The 23,132-nt window shown below is 43.6% G+C and overlaps 2 protein-coding genes across 3 annotated transcripts in view; one reads left to right on the top strand and one right to left on the bottom strand.

Moving 5' to 3' along the window:
- The first annotated feature begins 2,222 nt into the window (after nt 1–2,222).
- LAMP2 (lysosomal associated membrane protein 2) lies at nt 2,223–16,352 on the top strand. The gene is given in 10 exon segments (XM_039572315.1): nt 2,223–2,352; nt 2,355–2,459; nt 3,550–3,668; nt 4,177–4,390; nt 5,004–5,165; nt 5,939–6,156; nt 6,677–6,796; nt 7,071–7,149; nt 7,936–8,103; nt 13,954–16,352. Coding segments are annotated over 10 exon segments (1,443 nt in total). The 5' UTR covers nt 2,223–2,237; the 3' UTR covers nt 14,097–16,352.
- ATP1B4 (ATPase Na+/K+ transporting family member beta 4) overlaps nt 15,840–23,132 on the bottom strand; it is a 14,765-nt gene continuing 7,472 nt past the window's right edge. For both annotated transcript variants that reach the window (XM_039572321.1, XM_010407678.3), the window contains exons 4-9: nt 21,847–21,975; nt 20,902–21,006; nt 20,455–20,651; nt 19,759–19,815; nt 18,996–19,091; nt 15,840–18,455 (exon numbers count right to left, since the gene is read on the bottom strand). In XM_039572321.1, coding sequence (XP_039428255.1) covers nt 18,294–18,455; nt 18,996–19,091; nt 19,759–19,815; nt 20,455–20,651; nt 20,902–21,006; nt 21,847–21,975 — 746 coding nt within the window. In that variant the 3' untranslated portion in view covers nt 15,840–18,293. The remainder of the gene's footprint in view (nt 18,456–18,995; nt 19,092–19,758; nt 19,816–20,454; nt 20,652–20,901; nt 21,007–21,846; nt 21,976–23,132) is intronic.

Genomic DNA, 23,132 nt, shown 5'->3' with positions numbered 1-23,132 from the left:
GGACATCACACCACCACATGCCTGTGGCAGGGATGAAGGGCAAGGATGAAGTACAGGGAGGGTGAAGTAACCAGATGCAAACAGAGAAAGAATAATCGGTCTTCTGGTATTAATGATGATATTTCTGGTGCAAAGCAGGATATTTTCCATTCTGCCAAATGATATAAACTATACCGTTCTTTTAATCCCACACCAGTTGCTATTTTTCTTGTGTTATTAAACAGAAAAGGATTTTCTTGTTATGATTGCTACCATTAGATTTCATTTCAAGCTTCACTAAATTGGCATAAAGGAAGCAAGTTAATCAGTCTTCCCGTTATGTCTGCAGAACATCCACTTGGTTCAGAGCCCATTTCCTATGTGCAAGCAAGAGATCCAGATATTCAGGATTCTTCACTCAGAACAAGGGAGTGTTGGAACATACCAATGTTTGTCCATAAGTCCGGAAGTAAATATTCCAGCAGATACAAAAGGTGCCATTCCACTGCATGAACTACCTGAAAAGACCAATCATTTTCTCCTCTTCCAATTAATTAAAGCTTAATTCAATGTCTGCTTCCTAATAGTCAAATCCTTCTAATATAATTGCTCCTAACTCCTTGTAAGATCGCTTTTTAAGAACAGGACTTTGCACTAAAGCAGTGAAGCCTAAGGAAATACAAAAGCCCCAGAGAAGGACTCTCCCTAGCCCCATTCTTTGTGGTGGAGCTGAGAAAGACTCGTTGCTTTCAGAATTCATGGTTTCGTCAGTGCAGCTTTTACTGACATTTCCCACAGCCTACAGCAAGTCAGTTATTAAATATCAAGTTTATTTCTTTAAATATTTTTTTTTAATAATTAAGCCCAAAGGATAAATACAAATTTAAGTGTTTTGAAATTACATTAATTTTGAGAGTCACATGCAACCAGGTTTAGATAAATGGCTGTGCTGGTATGTAACATGCATGGTGAGTGGCTTCTAGGTGTGGTTATTAAGCACAAAAAGAAATGCAAAGAAGCCGTGAACTCATCTGACCACAAAAGCCCTCATGTGTGGGACTCTCATTTGTTTGATGCCCCGGTTTCCATGGTGGCCCTGACATGGCTGTTTTGGTTTTGGTCACAAAACCAAACTTTCGATGGGAAAGTACAGGATTGCAAGCACACAACTGAGAGAAATTAACTGCCCTTTGATAACAAATTGCATTATTTCCACTTCCTCAAGACTGCATTACTACTTTTCTATCAACACCATCTATCCAAAATATCAGGTCAATGTGTTTTACTGTCTTCTTCAGACTTCATTTTCTTCCTCCATGCATGGGGATGTCTCTTAGAGCCTGATCATTCAAAATCCTCAGTTCTCCCACAGCATCAGAAACTGGAATATGTCATTCCAGAAGGCCCTTCCTTGCAGAGTGCATAGCTCCTGTTTCTTCAGGCCATTTTCCTTGCTGTCTTCCAGCCTCAATGTCTTCTTCCGCATTTCCCCTTTCTCTGCCAAGCCACCCTTTCTGACTTGTTTTGTTTGGGTGTGGGGTTTCTGGGATTTCTCCCCCCTAATCAACAGTGTCCAGGGTGCAATCCAACATCCATCACATTTTATACCTCCTTTCAGACCCAAATCCACCAAGTTTTTTGTCCACCCGTCTTCTCCCTGCTTCACACCGCAGGCTCTTTTCTCCCTCATTTGCACCAAGCTCCTGTGTTCTCCCACCGTTTTCTGCCCCACTTTCTGCCTTTCAGCACCAGCAAAAAGCGCATTACAGCTCCGGGTGCTGGTGTCAATCTCCTCCCCGCCGCAGAGGCCGTGCCTGGAGGGGTTTCTGCCCAGTCCCCGGAGAACCCGGGACCGTCCCTGGTGGGAGGATGGACGGACAGCACCGACAGCCGCATCAGGGGAGGTGCACTGAGAGCAAACTAACCCATTGCTCCCCCTTTGTATTTATTGCAAACACGGGCAATATCTTTATTTTTTTTCTCAGTGAAAGTCTCTATATTAAACTTCTCTGGATGCGCATCTCTTCTAAGCTATACCTTCCCAGACTAGAGCAGCCCCGGTGCAAACCGCTAACACTGCCGAGGGCCAGAACAAGCCGCCGCTAGGCTGCACCTGCAGAGGCCACCGCGGCACAGCCCCGGTTCGGCGGCCGCAGCTATCGCCGCGGCCGGTGCTGCCGCCGGACGGGGACTGGGACGAGAGCAGACCAAACCCGCCCGCCCGAGGCGGCGCGCGACGAGCGGCCCGTCCGCGATCCATGGAATCGAGCGGCGGCGCTGAGCGGCGATTGGCGGCGCGCGGGCGGCCCCGCCCTGCCCCTCACATGACCGCTGGCGAGGTTTTTGTCGCGCCCGCTCGCCGTCCTCCGGTGTCCCCACCGCCGGCAGCGGCAGCAGCACCACCGCCATGGGCCCAAGCCGCTCCGCCGCTTCCTCGTGCCGCCGCTTCCTCCTGCCGCTACTGCTGCTCGGCGTCTCCGGTGAGCGGGGAGCGCCGGGGCCCGGGGGATGGGAGTGGGTGTCGGATGTCCCCGCGGGCTCGTGCCGCTCTCCCCACCTCGCCCCGTCCCGCACGTGACGCGGCGCGCGGGCACCGCGGGTCTCGGGGGGGTCCCGGGGCGGCCTCGGCCCCGCGGCGTCTTCAGGGGACGGCCCCGGGGCGGAGGCGCCGCTGCTGCCGCCACCCCGCGCTGCCACCCACGGGAGGGGAGGGGACAGCGGCGGGGCCGCGGGCCCGCGACGCGCGGGCCCGGCGGACGGAGCAGCGCCGTGCCGGGGAGGCCGGGAACCTCGGGGTGCTTCAGCCGAGGGCCGTGGCCCGGCAGTCGAGACCGCGGGCCCACCCGCGCGGCCCGGCCAGGCCGTTCTGTCAGCGCTCCTCGGCGTGGGGCCGCGGGCACGGCAACGGCTGTGCCGGGATTCACCGCCTTAAGAGTACAACAGCTGGGAAAAGTTTTCTTAATACGCAAAGGGAATTTAACACCAGTGTCTTTCGAGCTTGGAATCGTGGAAACAATGAAGGCACGCCGATCCCATCTCTTAGGGGTCAGCTTAAGTCGTAATCACTGATACAACACATAAAATCATGGACCCATGGTCTACAAGCAGCACATTGTTCAAGTGCTGTGTTCATGCCCTTTGGTTTACACAGTGTGTCACCAGAAAGCTGATGCTTATTTCAGAGAGTCAGAATTCCAGGTTGGAAGGGACCTTAAAGATCAGCTGGTCCAGCCTTTCTTGGCAAAAGCACAGTCTAGACAAGATGGCCCAGCACCCTTTCCAGCCAGTTCTTAAAAGTGTCCAGTGTTGGGCAGTCAACGCTTTGAGGTTATTAGTCTATGTCAGGTAAACAGACTATAAAACATTCTCTCAGTCTTTGCCAGCTCTGATAATTTCATGGCATGCTTCCTATTTTTGATACTTTTTAGAAATCTAGCTATTCTTTCAGTGTCTGGTAAATTGAATATGGTCCTGACATAATTTACTGCTTTGTGATGAGCTGTCCTCTTAAGTTGTTCTAGAAAATGAAGGAAAAACAATATCTTAATAGCTAATAATCATATCTTACAGGTTTTTTCCAGTCCTATGCAGTGGAAGTAGATATAAAGGATGCCTCTAATGCTACTTGCCTGTATGCAGATTGGATGATGAGGTTCTTGATAACATATGAATCAAACAATGGTGATTATGTACGTATTTGGGGGTAACTCTTGCTGACAACTGGATTTTGACTTGGATAAAAGTTTAAGCTCTTTTACCTAGGGTGTTTGATTTCTTACTTTTTTTTACTAAATCAGTTGAGAAGAATATTCATATATAGTCCTTATAAAATAAAGAATAAGTTCCCAGTCATACAAATGACTGAAAGTACCCTGTTGCTCTTACTTAAATGCCATACACAAAACTCACCAAGTCTGACCAGTATCAGTGTAGATATGTTCTTAGCCCAAGCAGTAAATGTAATTGCAGCTCAACATGATCAAGATTTACAGCCAAGTTAGAGCTGTACTTTTGTACTTGAATCTGATATGGCTCCTTTCTCAGGCATGTGCCAGGGAGCCTTTATCATAATTTTCTAGAATAACCTAAAATAATCTCAACTTATCTTGTGCAAGGTTTCAGCTGACTCCAGCAAGTCTATAATGTTATGGGGAAGAACTGCATGTGAATGCATTTAAAATTACCCTTTTCTTCTAGAAAACCACAACCCTGAATTTGTCATCAAGTGTGACACACAATGGAAGCGTCTGTGGCAATGACACACAAGCTGCACTTGTGGCAGTGCAGTTTGGAGAAGGTCATTCTTGGAGCATTAACATCACAAAAAACAATGAAACTTACCAGGGAGACTTCATCACACTGACCTACAACACCAATGACACAGCTGTATTTCCTGATGCTAAAAGAAAAGGTAACATTCAGTGCAGAATCTGACTTGCAAAGCAGTCTCAGCCAGAAGTGTCAGACCTCATGTACCTGACCCCGCTTGGTTTTTTCAAAGTTAGGAGGAATACAGGAGTTAGTAATGAATGTAGAGAGTTCTGTACCACGTGCTGCCAACTGCTGTTCCTTGTACCTGCTGGCTGGGTAACAGTGCAGGCCAAATGGCTTCACTGGATGTGTAATTCTTGTAAGTGGAAGAGGACGGGAAGGATAAACAGCTTTGATCAGTGCAGGTAGACAGCAGGCACATGGAAGATTAATTTTAGTGTGCGCTGCTTGGCGCACTACCTTGCCAAGCAATACGGTGTTAGGCTGTCTGTGTACTAATGCCTACTAATAATAGAATTTTTTTCTCCTTAAAAACTTAAGTAAAAGGGTTCACCTTTCTAATAGCTTGTCTAGTTCTGCAAGTTTGGTTACTCCTGCATTACCTAGCACTTTCGGTTAGGACACATAGGGAAAACATTCAAGAGAGCTTAGGATTGTTAATTATGTCTTTGTCTTAGGGAATGATATAAAACATAACACTACCTCTAAGTTCTTGTGCTTCATAAGGCATTAAAACGTGTGCTTATTTGTAGGACCAGTTACTGTTCTTGTGAAGGATCCTTTGCATCCAGTTCAACTGAACACTGTCTTTGTGTGTCATAATTCCTACTTTATTGAAGCAGAAAATATAACGCAGATTTTCTGGAATGTTACTATGCAGGCTTTTGTTCAGAATGGCACAGTCAGTAAAAAAGGTGAGCATTTCTGTTTGTGAAAGAGCTTTTTTGTATTGCACCTTGGTGCAGGGAGCAAAGTCCCATAATAAAAAATCCACCAATTCTAAGATGTGTTGTGTTTAATAATATTCATGTAAATATCCTCTAGTACTTCTTCCCTTGTTCCTGGAAAAAAAGATTAGGAGAACAGATTTAGTAGTGTGCTGTAATGTTGATTGTTTGTGTGCCAAGGTGGGAGTCTACTCAAGTGTGTATTCCAGTAATTGGGGTATTAAGAATAAGCACTTCAGAACTACTGTTGCTGAGTAGATCATTTGAGTTTGACAGGTTTTAGCTGACTGCCTTCCACTTCCAGTGGTGGCCTCTGCTGTTGGCATTTGAATAGTCCATAGCCTGTTGTCTCATCTCATAGCTCAGAAAAGAGATGAGTGCATCATCCTGCTGCATACAGCATAATAGGGTCACTTGCTTGGTCTACAGCAAATACATGTCACACTTCTATAACAACTTAATTATCTTTGTGTGTTTTGCCTCCATGTGTCAGAGGCAAGTTGTACTGAGTGTGGATTTAAATGTGAGCATTACACAATTTCTGAGAATAATGGAAGCTGTACTTTGTTTGGAATACTGTGCCAGAATGCCAAGTTTGGTACTTCTGTCTTGGTGATTAGCAGACTCCTAGTGAGCCTATATTTCAGCAAAGGAATTGGTATCTGTATTGAACTGACCTCTGATTAATAAGACTTCAATAAACTTTTAGCAATGAAACAGTGATTAAATTGTCTTTTCAGAGTCTAGATGTCCTGCTGATACACCTACTTCTGCACCTACTGTTCCACCTACTATTGCCAACGTAACTACTGCATTTACCACTACTTTGGCTCCTGCTCCAACAACTGCTCCCAAACCCGTGGAGAATCCAGACACAGGAAACTATTCTCTTAAAAGTGGAAATAAAACTTGTTTCCTGGCTACTGTGGGGCTGCAACTGAATGTTTCCCAAGACAAGGTGCTTCTTTTTTCTTTTGAAGAGCAAAAGTTGCTGTAGTTATTTGGTGTGAAATCTGAATGCAGGGTATTTGCTTTGTACACTGCTAGCTGTCCAGAACTGCTTCTAAGTACCGTATGTAGCACCTCTCTGACATCAGAATAGTTTTGTCGCATAATACCTGTCTTCAAAAAAATCTTACGTGGATTCAACAGAATTTGTTATGGGGAATACTTCTAACATGATTAAAAGTCTGGAACTTTCTTAGCTGTTACGGCTGTTGTTCCCTGCAGATACTGTCTTTCCCCTCAGAGGGTAGCCTGTTGTGTTAGGGAAGAGTAAGACTTCTCAAGCAATTTGTTTGCTTCAATATTGCCAGTATGTAAATATAACTCAAACAGCCTTGGTTCCATAGCAGCCAAGCTCAGCTCTTCCTGCTGTCATGTTTATGACAAGCTCTCTAACCCAAGACTGTTCCTGACTGAGACAATGTATTCCAAAGGCAGCGGAATGTCTTTGATGTGCTTTGTCTGTATTTCAGCCTCTCCTGATCAACATCAATCCAAAGACAACTGTCGCAGATGGTGCCTGTGGTAACACAACAGCTACTCTGAAACTGAATGATGGAAATAGCACACTGATTGGTTTCACATTTGCTGTTGTAAGTAATTTCTTTTATTTTAAACTAAGTCTTTATTTAACAGCATTGCATGGTGATCACTCATAGTAAAATCCTCCTGTTGCTTGCTGGTGGTAGGTTGTTCCCATATGGGAGGTGGAACTGGCCAGCTGAGTGCCTCAAGACTAATGGAGAACTGGGTTAAAGTTGTAGAAAATGTAAGACTGGTAAATGTGTTGGCTTTTGTAAAGCATGTGTCCTTAAAGTTACAAATGCAGAATTGCGCACTGACACTCGGTTCTTGTTTCTTGAACAGAAAAATACAAGTGCAAGTGTACAAAAGTTTTATCTGAGAGAGGTGAATGTTACGCTGCTTAGCCGTCTGAATGGTTCTGGTAAGAAACAGTATCTGCCTTAAACAAGTGTAATATTTTACTCAATGTCTGCGTCAAATACATCTGACTTTTTTTTCAGTGTTGTTCATGCTTACTGCTAGCTCCTACTGTATGTCTAGAAGTTGGTATGAACAAAAATAATGAGCAGAAATGGCTGTAAGAGTTACTTTAAACAGCAGTGTGGGACTACTCCACGATTCCTGAAACTTCTGCTGATGGAGTCTCTGTAAATTAAGAGGGCTTCTTTAAAACTATTTTCAGTAATGTAATTTTTTGAGGTGTGAAATACGATTGTACCAACTTTGAAGCTTTTTTCCTAAACTAGCTGTTGTCTTGGTTGGAAGATACAGCAGCATCTTCAATCAAACACTTGTACTTAACTCTTACTGGGAAAAGAGACCAGTCCATCAGAAACTAAAGCATACTTTTTTCCCAACAAACATATGTTTTCTTTTTTTTAATTGCTTGTCATAGCTACAGCAATTAAAGAGCACTAAAGCTAAAACACTTGCAGCTCTGCAACACTGAGATGAGTGGAGGTACAAGGAAAGCCTGATGTCATGTACGTATGCAAGAGAGGTTATTGCAAAGTACTCTAATAACTTCAGTCTCTGATTTCTGGTTAAGCAGATCAATCCCACTTTGTACTCCTTTGTTTTTCAGACTAGTCAGTGTTGAAGTGTTGGCCCCTCTAGATTCAGCTTCTCAGTCTTACTGTATTAGGAACTGTCTTGCATTTTAAGTGAACATGCAAATTCCCTTTCTTCTTTCCCCCTCTTTGTTTAGTCATTTCAAGTGCAGATAACAGCAATTTCAGCAAGTGGGATGCTTTCCTTGGTAGCTCTTACATGTGCCGAAAAGAGCAAACTCTTCAGATTAATGAAGATGTTCAAGTACATACTTTTAATCTATGGATTCAGCCATTCCTTGTGGAGGCAAATAAGTTTGCTACAGGTAAGAGTTATGTTTTTGTTTTTAATGCTTACAAAATTCTTACTTGCTAAAAAGCACCAGCATTAGGTACAAGCACTTTATCTCAGAAGCTCTTGTTCCAATTTTTAAAACTATGTTTATATATACATGGAATGAAGAGAAGCTCTGAGACTGACATTCAAGTTCAAGCAAAGATTTGTTCTCACTTAAAAAATGTCTACTAAGTGTGTGGTTCTCCTTCACAAAACTTGAATGAACTAGAGATGCTGAAGGGGGACTTAAGTATTGCCATGCAGAATAGGTTAGAAGTTACCTGACAACATCTTGACATACAGCTTTTTGTAGCTCAGATATGTAAGAAAATTGGACAGAACTTTTGCAGAAGTGAACTTTGGGAATACTGTTAGGTGTTTTGTTTCTTTTTACCTGTCAGCCTGAGGAATAGGAGTGTTGAGAAAGAATGAACTGTCAGAGCTTCCTTCAGAGGCAGTCTTGAATATCCAGAACTAAAAAGAGATTCTAAAATGTTTGTTTGCTGCATTATCTTGATCTTGTCTGGAGAAAACTGAAATGTTTTAAATTACCTCTTAATATTTAGTGCAAACTGGTCATTGTGCTTAATGATAATACTTGCAGCACAGTCTTAGTGGACTAGACTGATGTGTAGATGCATAGATTGAAGAGTTCTGCTTTTAGACAGAAGTAAGATAACTCTCCAGATGTGTGTAGGGTAAACAGGCTCAAAAGATTTAGGGACCCATTTCACTCTGTAGTTAAAGTTGCAGCTAGCTTTCTTTTAATTATAGTTATTTTATCTGTGTAACATGTCTTCATTCTGCTTAGATTCTTGACACCAAATCTAGGTCAGTTTTTATCCTTAATGAGTGAAGGCACCAACCAGACTTGCCTTTTAGTATGAAACAGATAAGCCTGGTTCTTGAATGTAGAAGAATGGCTGTTCCCTTGCCTAGTGCAGATCTTGTGCAAAGGCAAACTCGAACACCCTTAGCTTGCTATAGGTTATCAAACACACCACATGATTAAAGTGCTTAAATATGCTAAATGTATCGATGAGACCTCTGCAGTTCTTTCTCTCTTAGTTTGAATAATACTTGATTTTTTTTAACACCTTCATATTAAGGAAAACAGATTTTTATACCACGCTTGGCAAGTATTCTGTCTTTATTTATTCCTTATTGCAACCTTTTTCTCATCTACAGCCCAGGAGTGTTCGCTGGATGATGACAGCATTCTAATCCCAATTGTAGTTGGTGCTGCACTTGCTGTCTTGATTGCCATTATAGTGGTTGCTTACATAATTGGCAGAAGAAAAAGCTATGCTGGATATCAAACTTTGTAAATCTAAGTGTGATTCCTGTTCTGATTTCACTCTAAAAAAAGCAAGTGCAAGTTCTGAAGTCCAAAAAAGACCCAAAACTTAGGAGTAATTACTAGCCACAGCTAATTGGAGTTGAGAAACAAAGGGAGAATGTTTATCTCAGATGAAGCAGAACTACACTTTTGTTTTCCTGCCCTAAGAAGACGATGTGGGTTTCATAGCTGTTTCGAAGATGTCAAATACTGGATGAATTGCTAGACTAAGGATTTTATCTTGCAAAAAATCCTAAAGCGTGTGGGATATTTCTGCCTTTTACAAATAGTAGCCTGAAACAGAAACACATTCTGAACTGATGTGCATTGGGCATCTCCCAGAACAACACAGAATTTGTACTTGCTTCTCTCCTCTGCGTTTCTTAGTTGTTGTTGTAATTGTGGGTTAAACTGGAGCATTAGTCACTCTGTTGACTTGTATAGTATTTAACAAGGATTGTCTAATGCCCAATAGCAGCTTCGTTTTCCATAGGATTGAACTTCAGGCTGGTGATTGTGATCTCTTGAAGTGGCAGCAGTAACTTACTTGCCTTTGTTAGGATTTGAGTAATTTACTCCTGCCTTGGTGTAATTTCAGGAATCATTCCTATACCATGACTGTACAAACAAAAGCAACTTGCCAAATGGTGAATATATGGGAAGACTTCAGTGCCATTTCCAGATGGTTTCAAAAAAAACCTGTTAGGCACTGAATTCTTTATTCTTTATTATACCTTGGCAATCATCTAAAATACCTAAGGCAGACTTCTGCTAAAATTAATGCAAGCTTTTTTTGCTGGCATCTATTTAAAGGGAATAACCTTTCTAAATATTCCAGAACTTTAAAGTGCACTTAACTTCATGCCATACTCTGCACAGAACTGGTCTGTCTTGTTGCTTTGAATGACCATTGTTTAAAGATGCTTTCTTTTAATGAGCCAGTATCTGTTGTTGCAGCTTGAGCTGTTTTTAAATCTTCATCTTGAATAGTTCTCTGCCAGTCAAAATTCACATTATAATTGCCCGCCATTGGCACTCTGAATGTTTAATGTACTTTGTGTTGGATTGTTTGCAGTGTAGCATTTATTAATGTTAAGAATGCAAAAGCCAAACAAGTCTGAGATAGACCCACAACACCTGTTTTTCCTTGCTGTATGGAAAGAATAACTAGGTTAAAAAAGTGCAGTGCAACTGGACTGTTCTTAAACTGCAGCTCTGTAGAGACTAACCCTTGATGCACAACTTTTCTCTGGGCTCCTTGTGCTGTAATACATATTCTTACTGCATGGAAAAAAAGAAGTCTTTTAGATAAGTGTGGCTTTTTTGCATATGTCATAACATGAGCTGCCTAAACTGGTTATTTAATGAACATAACATTGTTTCCCCCTTTAGAATGAGTTTAGCCTGCATCAAAGCTGCTCTAGTGTTTTATTAGTGTTCTCTAGGGTTATAGAGATGTCTGTGGCATGTTTGTATACAAATCATAAAATACACTTCTTTCAATAATGGTTTGGGTTTGGTTTTTTTTTTTTTTAAAGACAGTTTACTCTTGACACTAGTGAAGGAAGCACGTATGGGTGGATAATGCTTACTATAGCTTGTAGTCTACAGCTTGAATTTTGCATCAGTTACTGAAATGCATTTTAATGAAAGTGGGGAACTGCTATAAGTTTAATCATGAAACAAGCTTCAAGACTTACCATTTTAATTTTAAAAATGGATCGTTCATATTAATATATCCTCAAATGCAGAAGTTCATATAGATTTTTTTTTTTAGCTTTTTTTTTTTTTGTGAGTGATGTTCAGTGGCACCAGTTAAACATGCATTTCTGTTAAAGAGTAATCATCACACTATTCTTCTGACCTTGCAAATTTTTGAACGGTGCACAGTTTCCAAGTGACAATATAGAAGACTCATGCAAACTGCTTTCTAAAATCAACACTAGAAATACCATTGCAAAAACCTGTAAGTATATTGGCTCTGAGTTTTAAGTACTCCTACACTGATGTGCAGGTAACTGGTTCAAAAAACATCAGTTTCACCTGACTTCTGTTGTTATAAAACCACTAGTTTTCCTGTATGTATTGCTCCATAGGGAACTGTCAATCTGTTCAACCTGTGCTCTAAAAAATAAAGATTGTTCTATTTCTTAAGGAAACTTGTTCACATTTTTTAACTGATTTGAAAACAGGTGTCTTGTATTGTCTTTTTTTCAAGAAAATAAACTCAATGAGTAAGGTGAACTCTAATCAGCCTATATCTGAGATTCTGTTACATAGCTGGTTTTGTTCTGGTCTGTGGAAACAGCATTTAACATGTGGATGTATTTAACACCTGTGGATGTGGAATATTAATGTGTATAACCTATTATAGAGTGTGGTTGGTTTAGTGCCTTATACACAGTTTACTAACTATTGTATTATAAAATATCAAGATTTCTGATATTTTAGGTTAAAGATGTCATGCTGTAGTCCTCAAAAGAAGCATTTCTAGCCAGTGAATGATGGGATTTGGGTTTTGGAAGGGGCATTTTGTTTGTTCATTTGTTCCTTGTTTTGGTTTTTTGTTTGGCTGGTTTTTAATTTTTTTAAATTTACTACAGTGTTCTCTATTCATTGTTAATAAAACACAAACTTTGGGGCTATTGGTTGAATTTAATGATTGAAATTAAAAGGGAAGGCAGCTTTTATACTGGGGCTAAAAAAGTTTTGGGCCAAAATTTCTGACTTATTTTCAATGGAGACACATTCAGCCACGTCAGTTGAAAAAGCTGTTCCTGCTGGCCCGAATGCAGAGTCTGTGTGTTGGGCTGTAGTTACCAACTCTGCACTTGAAGACATCTCTCTGAAGCTTCTAACCACTGTACAGTAGCCATACCTGGATAGATGTGTGCCAGCAATGATGGAATGTTCCTGGTATGAAACCTTAACCCCTTTTTCACCCTGGGAATTCCCTGTAACAGTGCCATAGTGTGATATGTACTGCAGCCATCTCCTTCCTTTGAAGAAGAGAGGGAATTTCCGTCACTGCCTGCTGGGCACCCTTCATCCTTAGCAAATCCATTCATGTTTAGTGTTAGTGTTTAGTGACCCATTACCCAGCATCTAGCAAATTGTCTATGTTGGTATTTAGTGAACAAAGATGACTAAACATCAAATGCATGTCTCTCTTTAAGATGTTTAAATATTTTCTCAGAATATTTTGAAATAGCTGTATAAGGGGCATAATTCTTTTCCTCTTGGTGTTTTGGGGTTTTTTTTCCCTTCCAGGTGTTGCTCTACTTCACAGTAGGTGCCTTCAGATAATCTGAGTTCAGTATTTTCAGCTGTTGAGCCTCCACGTGTTGTTCTTGCCCTTAGTCAAAGGCTCTGTATAGTATTTCGGGAAGGGGGCTATGGCAAGTGTATGCTGGACTGTGATATGCTAAAGCAAGACAATACATTTCCCATAAGTAATGCTGATTCGATGAAAAACAGCAGCCAGCTTTTGAGGAAGCATCGACTCTGTGTGTCATGCTCTGTCCTAATTAAAAACTCAAAATAGTTTTATGAGGAGTGCTGCTTTATGAAACACATGTAAGTCAGGCACTGTTCCAGTGCTGGAGAACCCAGGCACGGCCTGGGGCCGTGCTGGAGAACCAGTGGCCACTGGTTCTTCCAGTGCTGGAGAACCCTGGCACAGGCAGGTGGAGCTCTGCTCTCCTTACAAACAGGTTGTGATGCCAAGCCCTGCCCCCGATTTTGAAACCAGTTCCCAGCATGGGTTGCAAATCACCAATGAGTGCTTTCGCCAGCAAGGAGCTCCCCACGTGTTTTAAAACCTGTATATTAAAAACCACTGTAGCATTATAGCTATCTCTTCTATTTTTCCCTCTGATGTGGATTTCAGTGAGGTCTATGTAGTTCTCTTTCCCCTTTTGTATGGAAAATAAATTTACCCACCCCAAGAGAGTCTTTTCAGTGTTTTCCAGGCCATGCAGTGACTGCAGCACGTTTATCTTGGCTGTCTCTTGTAGCTCGTAGTAAGTTTCTGCTTTGTTACTTGGATTGTCCCTTATGTATTCATGTCTAGAGCCCAGAGGAGTGGTGGCAACTCGAGGAAGACTCCTGGGTGAGGCAGTAATACATCAGTATGGGGTTTTTGTTGCTTTGCTGCTAACTCTGAGGTGTGATCAGCTAATGCACACTCAGACTGCCAGTTTGTTCTCACATCTCTCTAATCTATCTTCTGCTTGCTAGAGGAAGCTGAAATTAAATGTACAAATAAATGTACAAATCATAAGTATATTATCAGTATAAAGGATGTGTGTAGTAAATGTGTTCAAAGAAATCAATCCTTCCATCAATTCTTTACTCAATACTGATTTTACTTTACATATATTATTGTATCTAATACAATGTAATTTCTCAAAAATTTGCTCCTTGCTTGCTTTGGTTTCTAATGCTTGATTTCCCTTACTAATTTATTCTCCCTTGCTTTTTTTTTCCTTCTTTCTGCAGCTGAAGAATGCATTGCTGATTCTGACCTGAACTTTCTTATTCCCATCGCAGTGGGTGTGGCACTTGGATTCCTTATCATTCTTGTCTTTATATCTTACATCATTGGAAGAAGAAAAAGTCGTACTGGCTATCAGTCTGTATAATCTCTTAATTCCATCTCTCTTGCCCACCTTCCCTGTTCTTTTCCCTTTCCCAGTCTCCCTGATCTGCTCCTTTAAAAAAAAAAAGAAAAATTAATTCATGGTTTCTTTATTTTAAAAAATTAAATTCACTTCATGACAGAATAACATGCCATGAGTCTGAAGATGAGTTGCAGAAGCTACTGTATGACTTTAGAGAAAGTAGGTGTTCTGAGGACCATTGATGTGTCCCTGTGGGAAATGTGATTATTTTTAGTAAAGAAGACATCTACAAAGCTTTCTGTCATTTAATCTTTTTATACAAGAAGATTTCTAGATGCCTACAGCTTGTCTTGGTTAATGCTAAAGCTAAAACTATAATTAAAAGTGTGAATGCTGTGTCAAAAGGACTGTACATGCAGTGGGAAAATGAATACCCAGCTCTCAACAGACTTTTACTGGCAACTTGGCATATGGCTGTTCTTGTGAATCAGCCTGAATTTCCTGCTTCTGAATGTAAAGTAGTACCTGATCTCACTAATACCCTGACATAATGTGAGAAGAACATCTGATTAATTAATTTGTTTAATATCACATGGAGAAGCTGACTGCTAATATAAGTTGAGTAGCTTTGCACTAGCATGGTGTCTAATTTGCCAAGATAAGGCTCAGGTCTGGAGAACTTTGGCTACTCAGAAAAGGCAACAGCCTGCTGAAGGAAATGTCTCCTATGCTATTTCGTTGAACTGCATTTTTCCTTTTGTTCTGAGCTCAATTGTGAAATGAGGGTGGGAGGCTGGAATTTCACTGGCTGCAGTTTCTCTCAGCTTTGATTCTGAACATAAAAGAAGCTACACAGCGTTGGTCCATGTGAGGCTCGAAAGTATTTTGAGAGCACTCAGACTGACTGAGACCACGGATTGCTCAGCAATTCCTGCAGTTCCTTTGGACAGCTTTCATAGGTTAACGGGATCACTGAAAAGCTGTGATCTCTGAATGCAAGTGGAAATGTAAAAACCTTTTGGGTTTGATAGAATTAATCTGCTTTTAACTTCCTCATTATTGCTGTCTCAGTGTAAGAGCACACAATTTCTAGCATGAAGAATGCTGATCATAAAGCAGAAATTAATATATGTATACTGAAGAAAGTGACTTCCACAGGAATGAGAGCATCTTCCCTGTTTGAAGATGCCTTTATTATTAATGCCATACCTTTGCAATTCTGTATTCCATATCTAAACTGTACCAAAATCGAAGTTAGGAATTTGTGGTTGTGTTCCGCTTCATTCCCATCAGGTTCCTGTTGATGGAATGAAAGAAGCCTCTGGCTCTTGAAACCTTTTTGGTCCATCTTTGGCAAAAGCCTTTTGCAGCCAATAAACCCTGATTTCCAGCTCAAGAGCTGTCAGGTCTGCAGAGAGCTTCCTGAGGGCACACAAAGTTCTGTCCTCTGCAGCAAGTGTTTACTAAAGCTGCTTCAATATTTAATCTCTTTGTGCATTGACCCTGTATCCATGTTGTGGGAAAAGCCCCTTCAGTAATTCACATACTCAAAGGTAACAGTCAACACTGATGTTTAAGCAACTCACAATAGCTGTGTATTCAGGGAAGGGAGTTTTCCAAAGCGTTAGTTTTGATGTTTGAGAAATACCTGTATATTCAATTCTTCTTGTCCTCACAGTGACCAAAGATACACTCTACGTGATTCTGACAAAAGTGATTCCGCAGTACAAATGGGCTCTTGGACCAAGTTGTCTTTTTTTTTAGGAATGTAATTAAATGCTGCTGAGTTGGACTGTGTGCTTCAGGTTTGGATGTCTTGGTCTCTTGTATTGTACCTTTGCTCTCACAATACTTGATTTCCCTGCCAGTGTTAAATGGAATTATTTCAGGTGGCATTTTATGAGTACACCCCCTTATCAGTGTGGTGCTTCTCTGCTGCCAGCAGGTGGATCACAGCTATGTTTTCATGCTGAGATTGCAGACAAGTATTTAATATCACTTTTGCTAGGCTATCTTAGTAAAATGTGGTCATTTCCTAGATGCAAACACATACACATATATGTATATTGTAAATACATAGAAAGTACTATTTTGAGCTTCAACAGAAGTCAAAAATTGATCCAGCACTTTAAGGTTGTTGCAGCATGAAGAGTGGTGTGTACAATTTTCCAGATCTTGAAGTAACTGTACAAATATGCTGAAAACAAAATATATGTATGGAAAATAAAGTTAATTATTGTGTTTATAAAGCTTTGTTTCACTGTAAGTAGACATTAATGCCGTTTCTGAGAGCTTTTCTAAAGTGTTTGTCACTGTGCTTGGATCTGGATGTTTGTGGGGAAACAGAAGCTTTTGGTTCTAAGCTATTCACGCATATACATCCAAATCAGTTGATTTTTGTGTTGATTTGGTCAAAGCATGGGTCCAGTATCTGCTAAAGGACCTCCTCTTCCAACAGAATCCTTCCAACAGACAGATAGGGAATAGATATTAAATAAAGTTTTATCTTGTTGCTAATGTGAAGGCTGTTAATTTGATGGCATGAAACACGAGTTTGGTTTCCTTTCAAGACCCCACAAATATAAATGCTTTAAAAGAGCTAAAGCAATTGGCAGACAGAGAAATGCTTGTGGGTTTAACTTACTTCCGATGTCAAAAGAGGAGCCACTCCCCCAGCAGCATCCTCCTTGGCAGAAGCCAGTTTGTGTTGGTCAGAAGATGCACTTGCAGATAAATTGTGCAGGCAGAATGAATATGTTGCCCTGGTTCTATCAGTGCCATCTGAATAATGGCAACTGAGCAGAATTACTTCCTAAACTACCTCTGTTTCAGGTATTTAACAGTTCTTAATAAATAGTTTCTGCCAGATGGTTGGTTGTGATACTTGGTGAAGAGTGAGTCTTACTGCACTGGGCTCCTGAACTCTTTGGCCTGGGGAAGTTTATCAAGTGCTCAGAATTGCAGGATATTGTTACATGCTGCTTGGAAATTCAGTCCCTAACTTGCAGCAAAACCTGCATCCCTTAACACCAGTATACAAAAAATCACTTCTTAGAGACTGGTATAGACCAGGAAATGACAGCAGATAAAGTACCTGGACTATGGATGTAGGACAAACATACCATAATGCCCCTGTTCAGTCAGTAATTTTAGTAAGTGTGCTTTCCAAGTAATACATTATCCCGAGGTGTCCTGTCCTGCTGTGTTCTCATAGCCCCAACAAGCAGAATGCAGCTGGTCTCTGTCACATCCGAGGGAGGCTCGGGCTGCTCAGGACAGCACACTCTGCTCAGACTAGGATGGGTGTGTTTCACCTTTGGGGGTGATAAACTGATGCCTTCACTCACACCAACATTGACCCCTTAACCATAAAAGGACTGAGCATTTCCCTGCATTTTCCTGCAGCATTATAGCTGTGACCTCTTTGGAACTTTGAGCGCTTCTGTGCCTGATCAGGAGCCACCTGTGAACCGTGACAGGCGAGAAGAGCTCCTCTCACTCATCCCTGTCCAAGAGACTGGGTGAGGATTCCTGGGGCAGAGAAAAGTACTGGAGTGAGGAGGAGGGAGGGAGAAATGCAATAATCTTCCCACTTTAGAAAGGAGCAGCTGGAAAGGTTCAAGGGCAAATTATTTTCTATGTGGCCCTTGCTCAACATCTTGGGTGTGCTGAACAAGCTACTGCAGTAAAGGTGCTTCTGGGGCTGGAGATCCTAGAAAGCATTTTGAGAGCTGCCATTTTCACTTTTCAACTCTGTTAATGCACACATAATCCAGAATTTTTGCTGTTTATTATTTTAACAAGAATAGTGCTAATAAACTACCTCCTTTTTAGCTTTTGCCTGAGAAATGCCCATAAAACTATGCTAAAAATTAAAATTTAAAGCCAGGAAAGATGCATTCCACAGGGATCACTCATAAAAGACCTTATGAAAATAGCATTTGGATACCAGAGGTTTCAATCAAAAATGAAATCTTCTGCAGGGTCTCTCCCCAGGGGAAAACTTTTTAATTTTTACTAATAATGTTTACATCAGAAGATTAATAATGTGGACCCACACGCCATTGTATCTCATTGGTTTCCTAACTATGAACAAAAATAAATTAACAATAATCTCCATGTGCCTGTTTTTCCTAGCATAAAAAAATGCTGGCTTGATGCTTTAAAAAGGAAAAAGCCTCTGATTGACTTAACCTAAGTGCCCGCTGTTGGCAGGAGCTACTTCCCAATGCTGAGTGTGAAGATGATTCGGCCCAGGAAGCGGTCACTGTTCAGGTCGTTGATAATTCCTTCCCCATTCAGACTGCACTGAATGGGGACCAAGTAATTCTTCTGCACATCTATAAAGTGCATAGCCACCAGTGGGGAGGTGTAGTTGACCTGGAAAGGAGGGGGATTTAAGTGTAATTGTTGAGGGAGCAGAAAAGAATGCAGGGCTTTTATGTTCAGTAAAATAATTCGTAAATGGTTCATGGTTCCAGGCATCTGAGAGTGTCTGCCTGATGTCCATCAGGGTCCCTCAGGATGCTGCAGCTGAGCCTTTCTGCAGCTGAGCCTTTCTGTGTCTGTGCCTTAGCAAGATGGGATCACTACACATTGCCTCTTGGGGTCATTGTCCACAACAACACCAGACAATGGGACTCTCAAATGCTTTTTGCTGTCCTAAAAGCCACACACACTCACACACACTCACACACACACACGGAGTTACACACACTCTTACACACACAGTTACACACTCACACACACACACACAGTTTGTCAGACACAGAAACAGAGCACAGTGATCCCAGTGTCCGTGGCCTCTGTCCCTGCCCGCATCTGCCCAAAATAGCCCGAAAGCACATCTGGACCCTGTGCAGCAGCTCCTGCCCTCTCATTCCCAAGGAGGCATAACAGAGATTCCAGACCCTTACTTACATGGGTGAACTTGCCGTAGTAGGGATAATACATGAGGTCAAACGTCCCGTTCCCAGGGTAGAAGTCCACTGACCTGAGGTGACTCTCGTTGCCTTTCTGTGATCAGAAAAAAACCAGAGGCACATGCGCACACACACATAGGACATGGACACAAAATATAGCTCCCTTCAGAGCTTGTCTCAGAGCAAATGTCCCTTGCCAGCCCCCGGCTGAGCTCAGCTGTGCTGTGTTTGCAGTGAACCAGTCACTGCCCTGCTTCCAGCTAGAGAAAAGTGGAGCTATGGAGGCATGGGCAGGATTACAGTTTGCTGCCTGTTGATTCCCTACTGTGCCTTTGCTCTCTAAGGGTGTGATCCAGCACCTGCCTGAGCAGTGGGAGCCCTTCCTTCACCCCATTGCTGTTGGGCTTTCAGGGTGCCCCCAAGGCCTGAGGGTGCTGTGGAGCTACTGGAGATGGATATGAGCTGTTCCTACATCTTCCCACTGAGCTCCAGGCTCTAGCTGGGACCTGGCACCCAGCTCCACAGGCTGCCCCAGGGTGGTGCCCGTGAGGCTGCAGGAGCACCGTGGGTAGCAGGAGACGGGTGACCTCTGTCCCTCTCAGCAGTCTGGCCTCCAGTTGTGCCCAGACACATGGGCAGTGCTGGGTCCTGTGAGTGTTTGGGGCTAAAATGAGGACAAATTGTGCCACCTGTGAGGTCCATCAGGAGGAGACATTTGGCCTTGTACCCACCACGCTGCCGAGCACAGAGGAAAGCAGTACCTGCACTTTGCACTCCACACTCACGGGGACCCCAGCACCAGGGCGGTAGCCTATGATCTGCAAAAGCAAAAAACATCCATGCTTGCATGAAACTAAGTGCCAAGCACGTGCTGCCTCCCTTCTCCAGGGCTTAAACCTTTCTGGGTGCCAGTCACATTGCTCAAGACAGGAACTGTGTGTCCCTGCAGCAGGGTCTGCCACCCCACACAGTGCAACCTGCCCATGGCTGAGTGCCAGTTTGCTGCCTGAGAGCAGGGGCAGAACAGAGAATACACAGAGTCCAGACTCCTGGAGTGACCAGAGTCTCTTCCCCACACAGTTCACATCCCCTCCATGCTTATTTTCCCAGCAGTGAGCACTGAACCACCATGCTATTAGACTTCAAATAAATTAAATTCTAAGAAAACTCCCATTGTAAAGCAGCTGGGATCTGGGGTGTTCCCCTAAAGCTCAGTTCCTCATGAAGAAGGGCCTGGCAGAAGACCCTCTGAGCACTAATGCCTCAGCAAATCAAATGGAGCAAGTTTTATAGTGTTTCTTTTTTATGTTTTCTAATAGATATGGCCAGCAGGTTTGGGGATTCTAGTTCCCTTTTTCCCTGGGCCTGTGAAGTGAAGGAGTTTCAGTCCCTGTGTGGTCTTCATCACACTGGGATGCCCTAAAGGAAGGAATTAAAACAAGCAGTTTTCTCTGTACCCGGTTCATCTTCAGCAAGATGCAGGGCTGGCCTTTAGAGTAGCCAAATGTTGGGTCCTCGATGCCAGAGCAGTTCTGCAGCAGCGAGCGCTTGAACTGGCAGGCCTTCTTCTCCTCACTGTCATTTCCCCCTTGGATGAAGTACTGTCCCGGGACACACTCAATATTCTTCTCCTCCTGAACTTTGTCATCATAAGCTGGTGGGGACCAAGAGACATGTTAAAATCCCCCAAGACCTGCACAGATCCAAATTCTCAGAGGACATCCACGTTAGGAAGTCATATCTGGAAAGGCAAAGCTCCCTCCCACAGAAGCTCCCATGACCTTGTGAGCCTCCCTTTCCAGATGTGGCTTGTGAGATGCCCAGGAGGAGACCCCTGCACCGCATGCATGTATCCATGGATAAAAACAACTTCACCATGATTCCCAGGGTGACAAAGAGCTTACCTGCTAGGAAGTGGTGCATGTTGTCCACGTAGGGCTGCCACGTGTTGGGCTGGGAGACATTGAAGGCAATGGTGAACCCATTCAAGTGCGGTCTGATCATCACTCCTGAAGAAGGAGACAGACCCTGATAAAGCAAATGTAGGTGGACCAGCCATGGGCTTGGGCTGTGTGTTGCAGGGGCTGGTGCACTGCAACTGGACTTGGGGCCAGGCATAGGCATGAGAGAGGCAGCACCAGCTCACAAATCAACTCTCTCCTCAACCTACTGATCCCTCACCTTCATTTCACCCCTGGAGAACACCATACACATCAAAACATCCCAGGAAACACTGGAGATATGGAGAGTCTCAGTGATGTGGGTTAGTGATGGGCTTGGGGTTGCATAGAGTGGCTGCAGGTCCCCTGTGTTCCCAGCTGTGTGGCCAGTTCCAGACAGGGAGCAGGGCAAGGGGCCCTTGTGTTCCCCACCAACACAAAAACATGGGGAAAATGCTGCATCTGACATAGGGAAAGGATTTTCTGAACATTCCCTTGCCAGAACTCCCCCAAATAGTAATGCATAAAAGCTACTCTTGATTTGCATTTTATTTTGAAGGCATGAAGTATAAAGGACCAGCAGCTGAAATGCATCAGCATCACCTACGAAATGCCTAAACTTGGATTTTACCTTGAGAATAATGATAACAGTAAACAGTGCAATTAGAATAACAATTAGTATCATCAGGGTGAATGCTTCCCATGGGGATTTTTAAGACATCTGATCCTCTGCAGAGAACCTGCAGCTCTGCCAGTGCCCCGAGATGAGAACACCCTGTGTTAGGGAGGGCTGAGTGACTGTAGGAGTGCACAGCTCCAGCAGGGCTTTGCCTGAGGTCCTAGACATGCCATTTTGGTAGGACACTGATGGGCAGAGGTGCCCAAGGCCAGGCTGGCTGGGGTACATACCTGGCGGAGACACACGGTCCCGGAACCTGGGCGTGTAGGGGCTCAGCGTGAGTAGCATCACGTACAGGCAAAAGGCAAACATTCCCGCCAGGCACGTGTAGAAAATGAAGTAAAACAGTAAGATCAAGCCTGCAAAAGAGACAGGCATGTCACTGTTAAGGCAACCAGAGCACATCCCGTGGGATGTGTCCCACAGGGATGCACAGACGTGCTCAGCACGGCGTCCTCTGCAGCTCCGAGTCCATGGTGGAGGTGGGAGCTTGCACCCCCCGCCCTGCACACAGACCCTGGTGTTTCTGGGTGCAGGACTGTCAGCTGCTCCGGGGCCAGGGTAGCTGCTGTTTGGTTCTGTATCCCTTTTGCTGCATGGCCCTTCCCAGAGCTGTGTCAGGACCAGGTCTGTGTGTCCACCTGCCTCAGCTCTCTCTGACAGATGGACCCAACATTCCCTCTTGCCCTTCCCACTCCCTCCTGGCATGGTAACATGCAAAGGTACCCGGTGTCTTCAGCCAAACTTCTGATGGGGCTGTGGGGTGATGCTCCTGCCCTAATTCTTGTCCCCTGGGGCTGGGACTGAGCAAGCAGCATCACTCAGGGCTGCAGCACCACTGTCTGTTCCATAGCCCAGACATTCAGGGAATGGGTTTGTTTTTCCTCTGGACCAGGCTGATGGCTGAGGATGTCTCAAGAGGCCACAGCCTATGAATAAAATGCAGCAGCTCAGAAAGCAAAGTGAAGTCCTAACCCAAATATTTCCCAGGAGAAACGTCCCGGCAGCTTGGAGGGAGCCCTGGGAACACAGATGTGCACTCCTGCCGTGCTTCTGCCAGGGCCACCATGCTGGGAACCACTGTGGGACTGTGTCCTACTGAGGGCTAAGCCAGGGCAGATGGGACCACCACTACTGTTGGTGGCACAGAAGGGACAATGTCCAGCCCTGCCAGAGTGATGCTGGATGGTGCCTTTGCCCCAGCCTAGCAGAGCTGGAGCTGCTGCTGGAGCATCAAGTTGATGCTTGTTGGGACATCTTCCTGCTACCGCTCCATTTTTATGTTTCCTGCAGTGCAGCAGGGAGTGTTGTCACCAGCAGAGAGGGGGGTGCAGCCTTTCCCAGGAGCTGGGGCCTCCCGTGATGACCCTGTGGCCAGTTGTCTCCCTGCATTTTGTGAGTGCAAGTCCCCTGAGGCCCCCATCCCAGGGGACACCTTTAGAGCCAGCACAGGGGAGCAGCCCTAGGCTGCACAAATTCCCTCCTCCTCACCCATGAGATGAGAGTGGGAAAGTTC

Source organism: Corvus cornix, chromosome 4A (genome assembly GCF_000738735.6).
Source record: "Corvus cornix cornix isolate S_Up_H32 chromosome 4A, ASM73873v5, whole genome shotgun sequence".
Taxonomy (NCBI): domain Eukaryota; kingdom Metazoa; phylum Chordata; class Aves; order Passeriformes; family Corvidae; genus Corvus; species Corvus cornix.
Note: the sequence above shows the minus strand (reverse complement) of the source record. Positions and strands in the feature narration are given on the sequence as shown.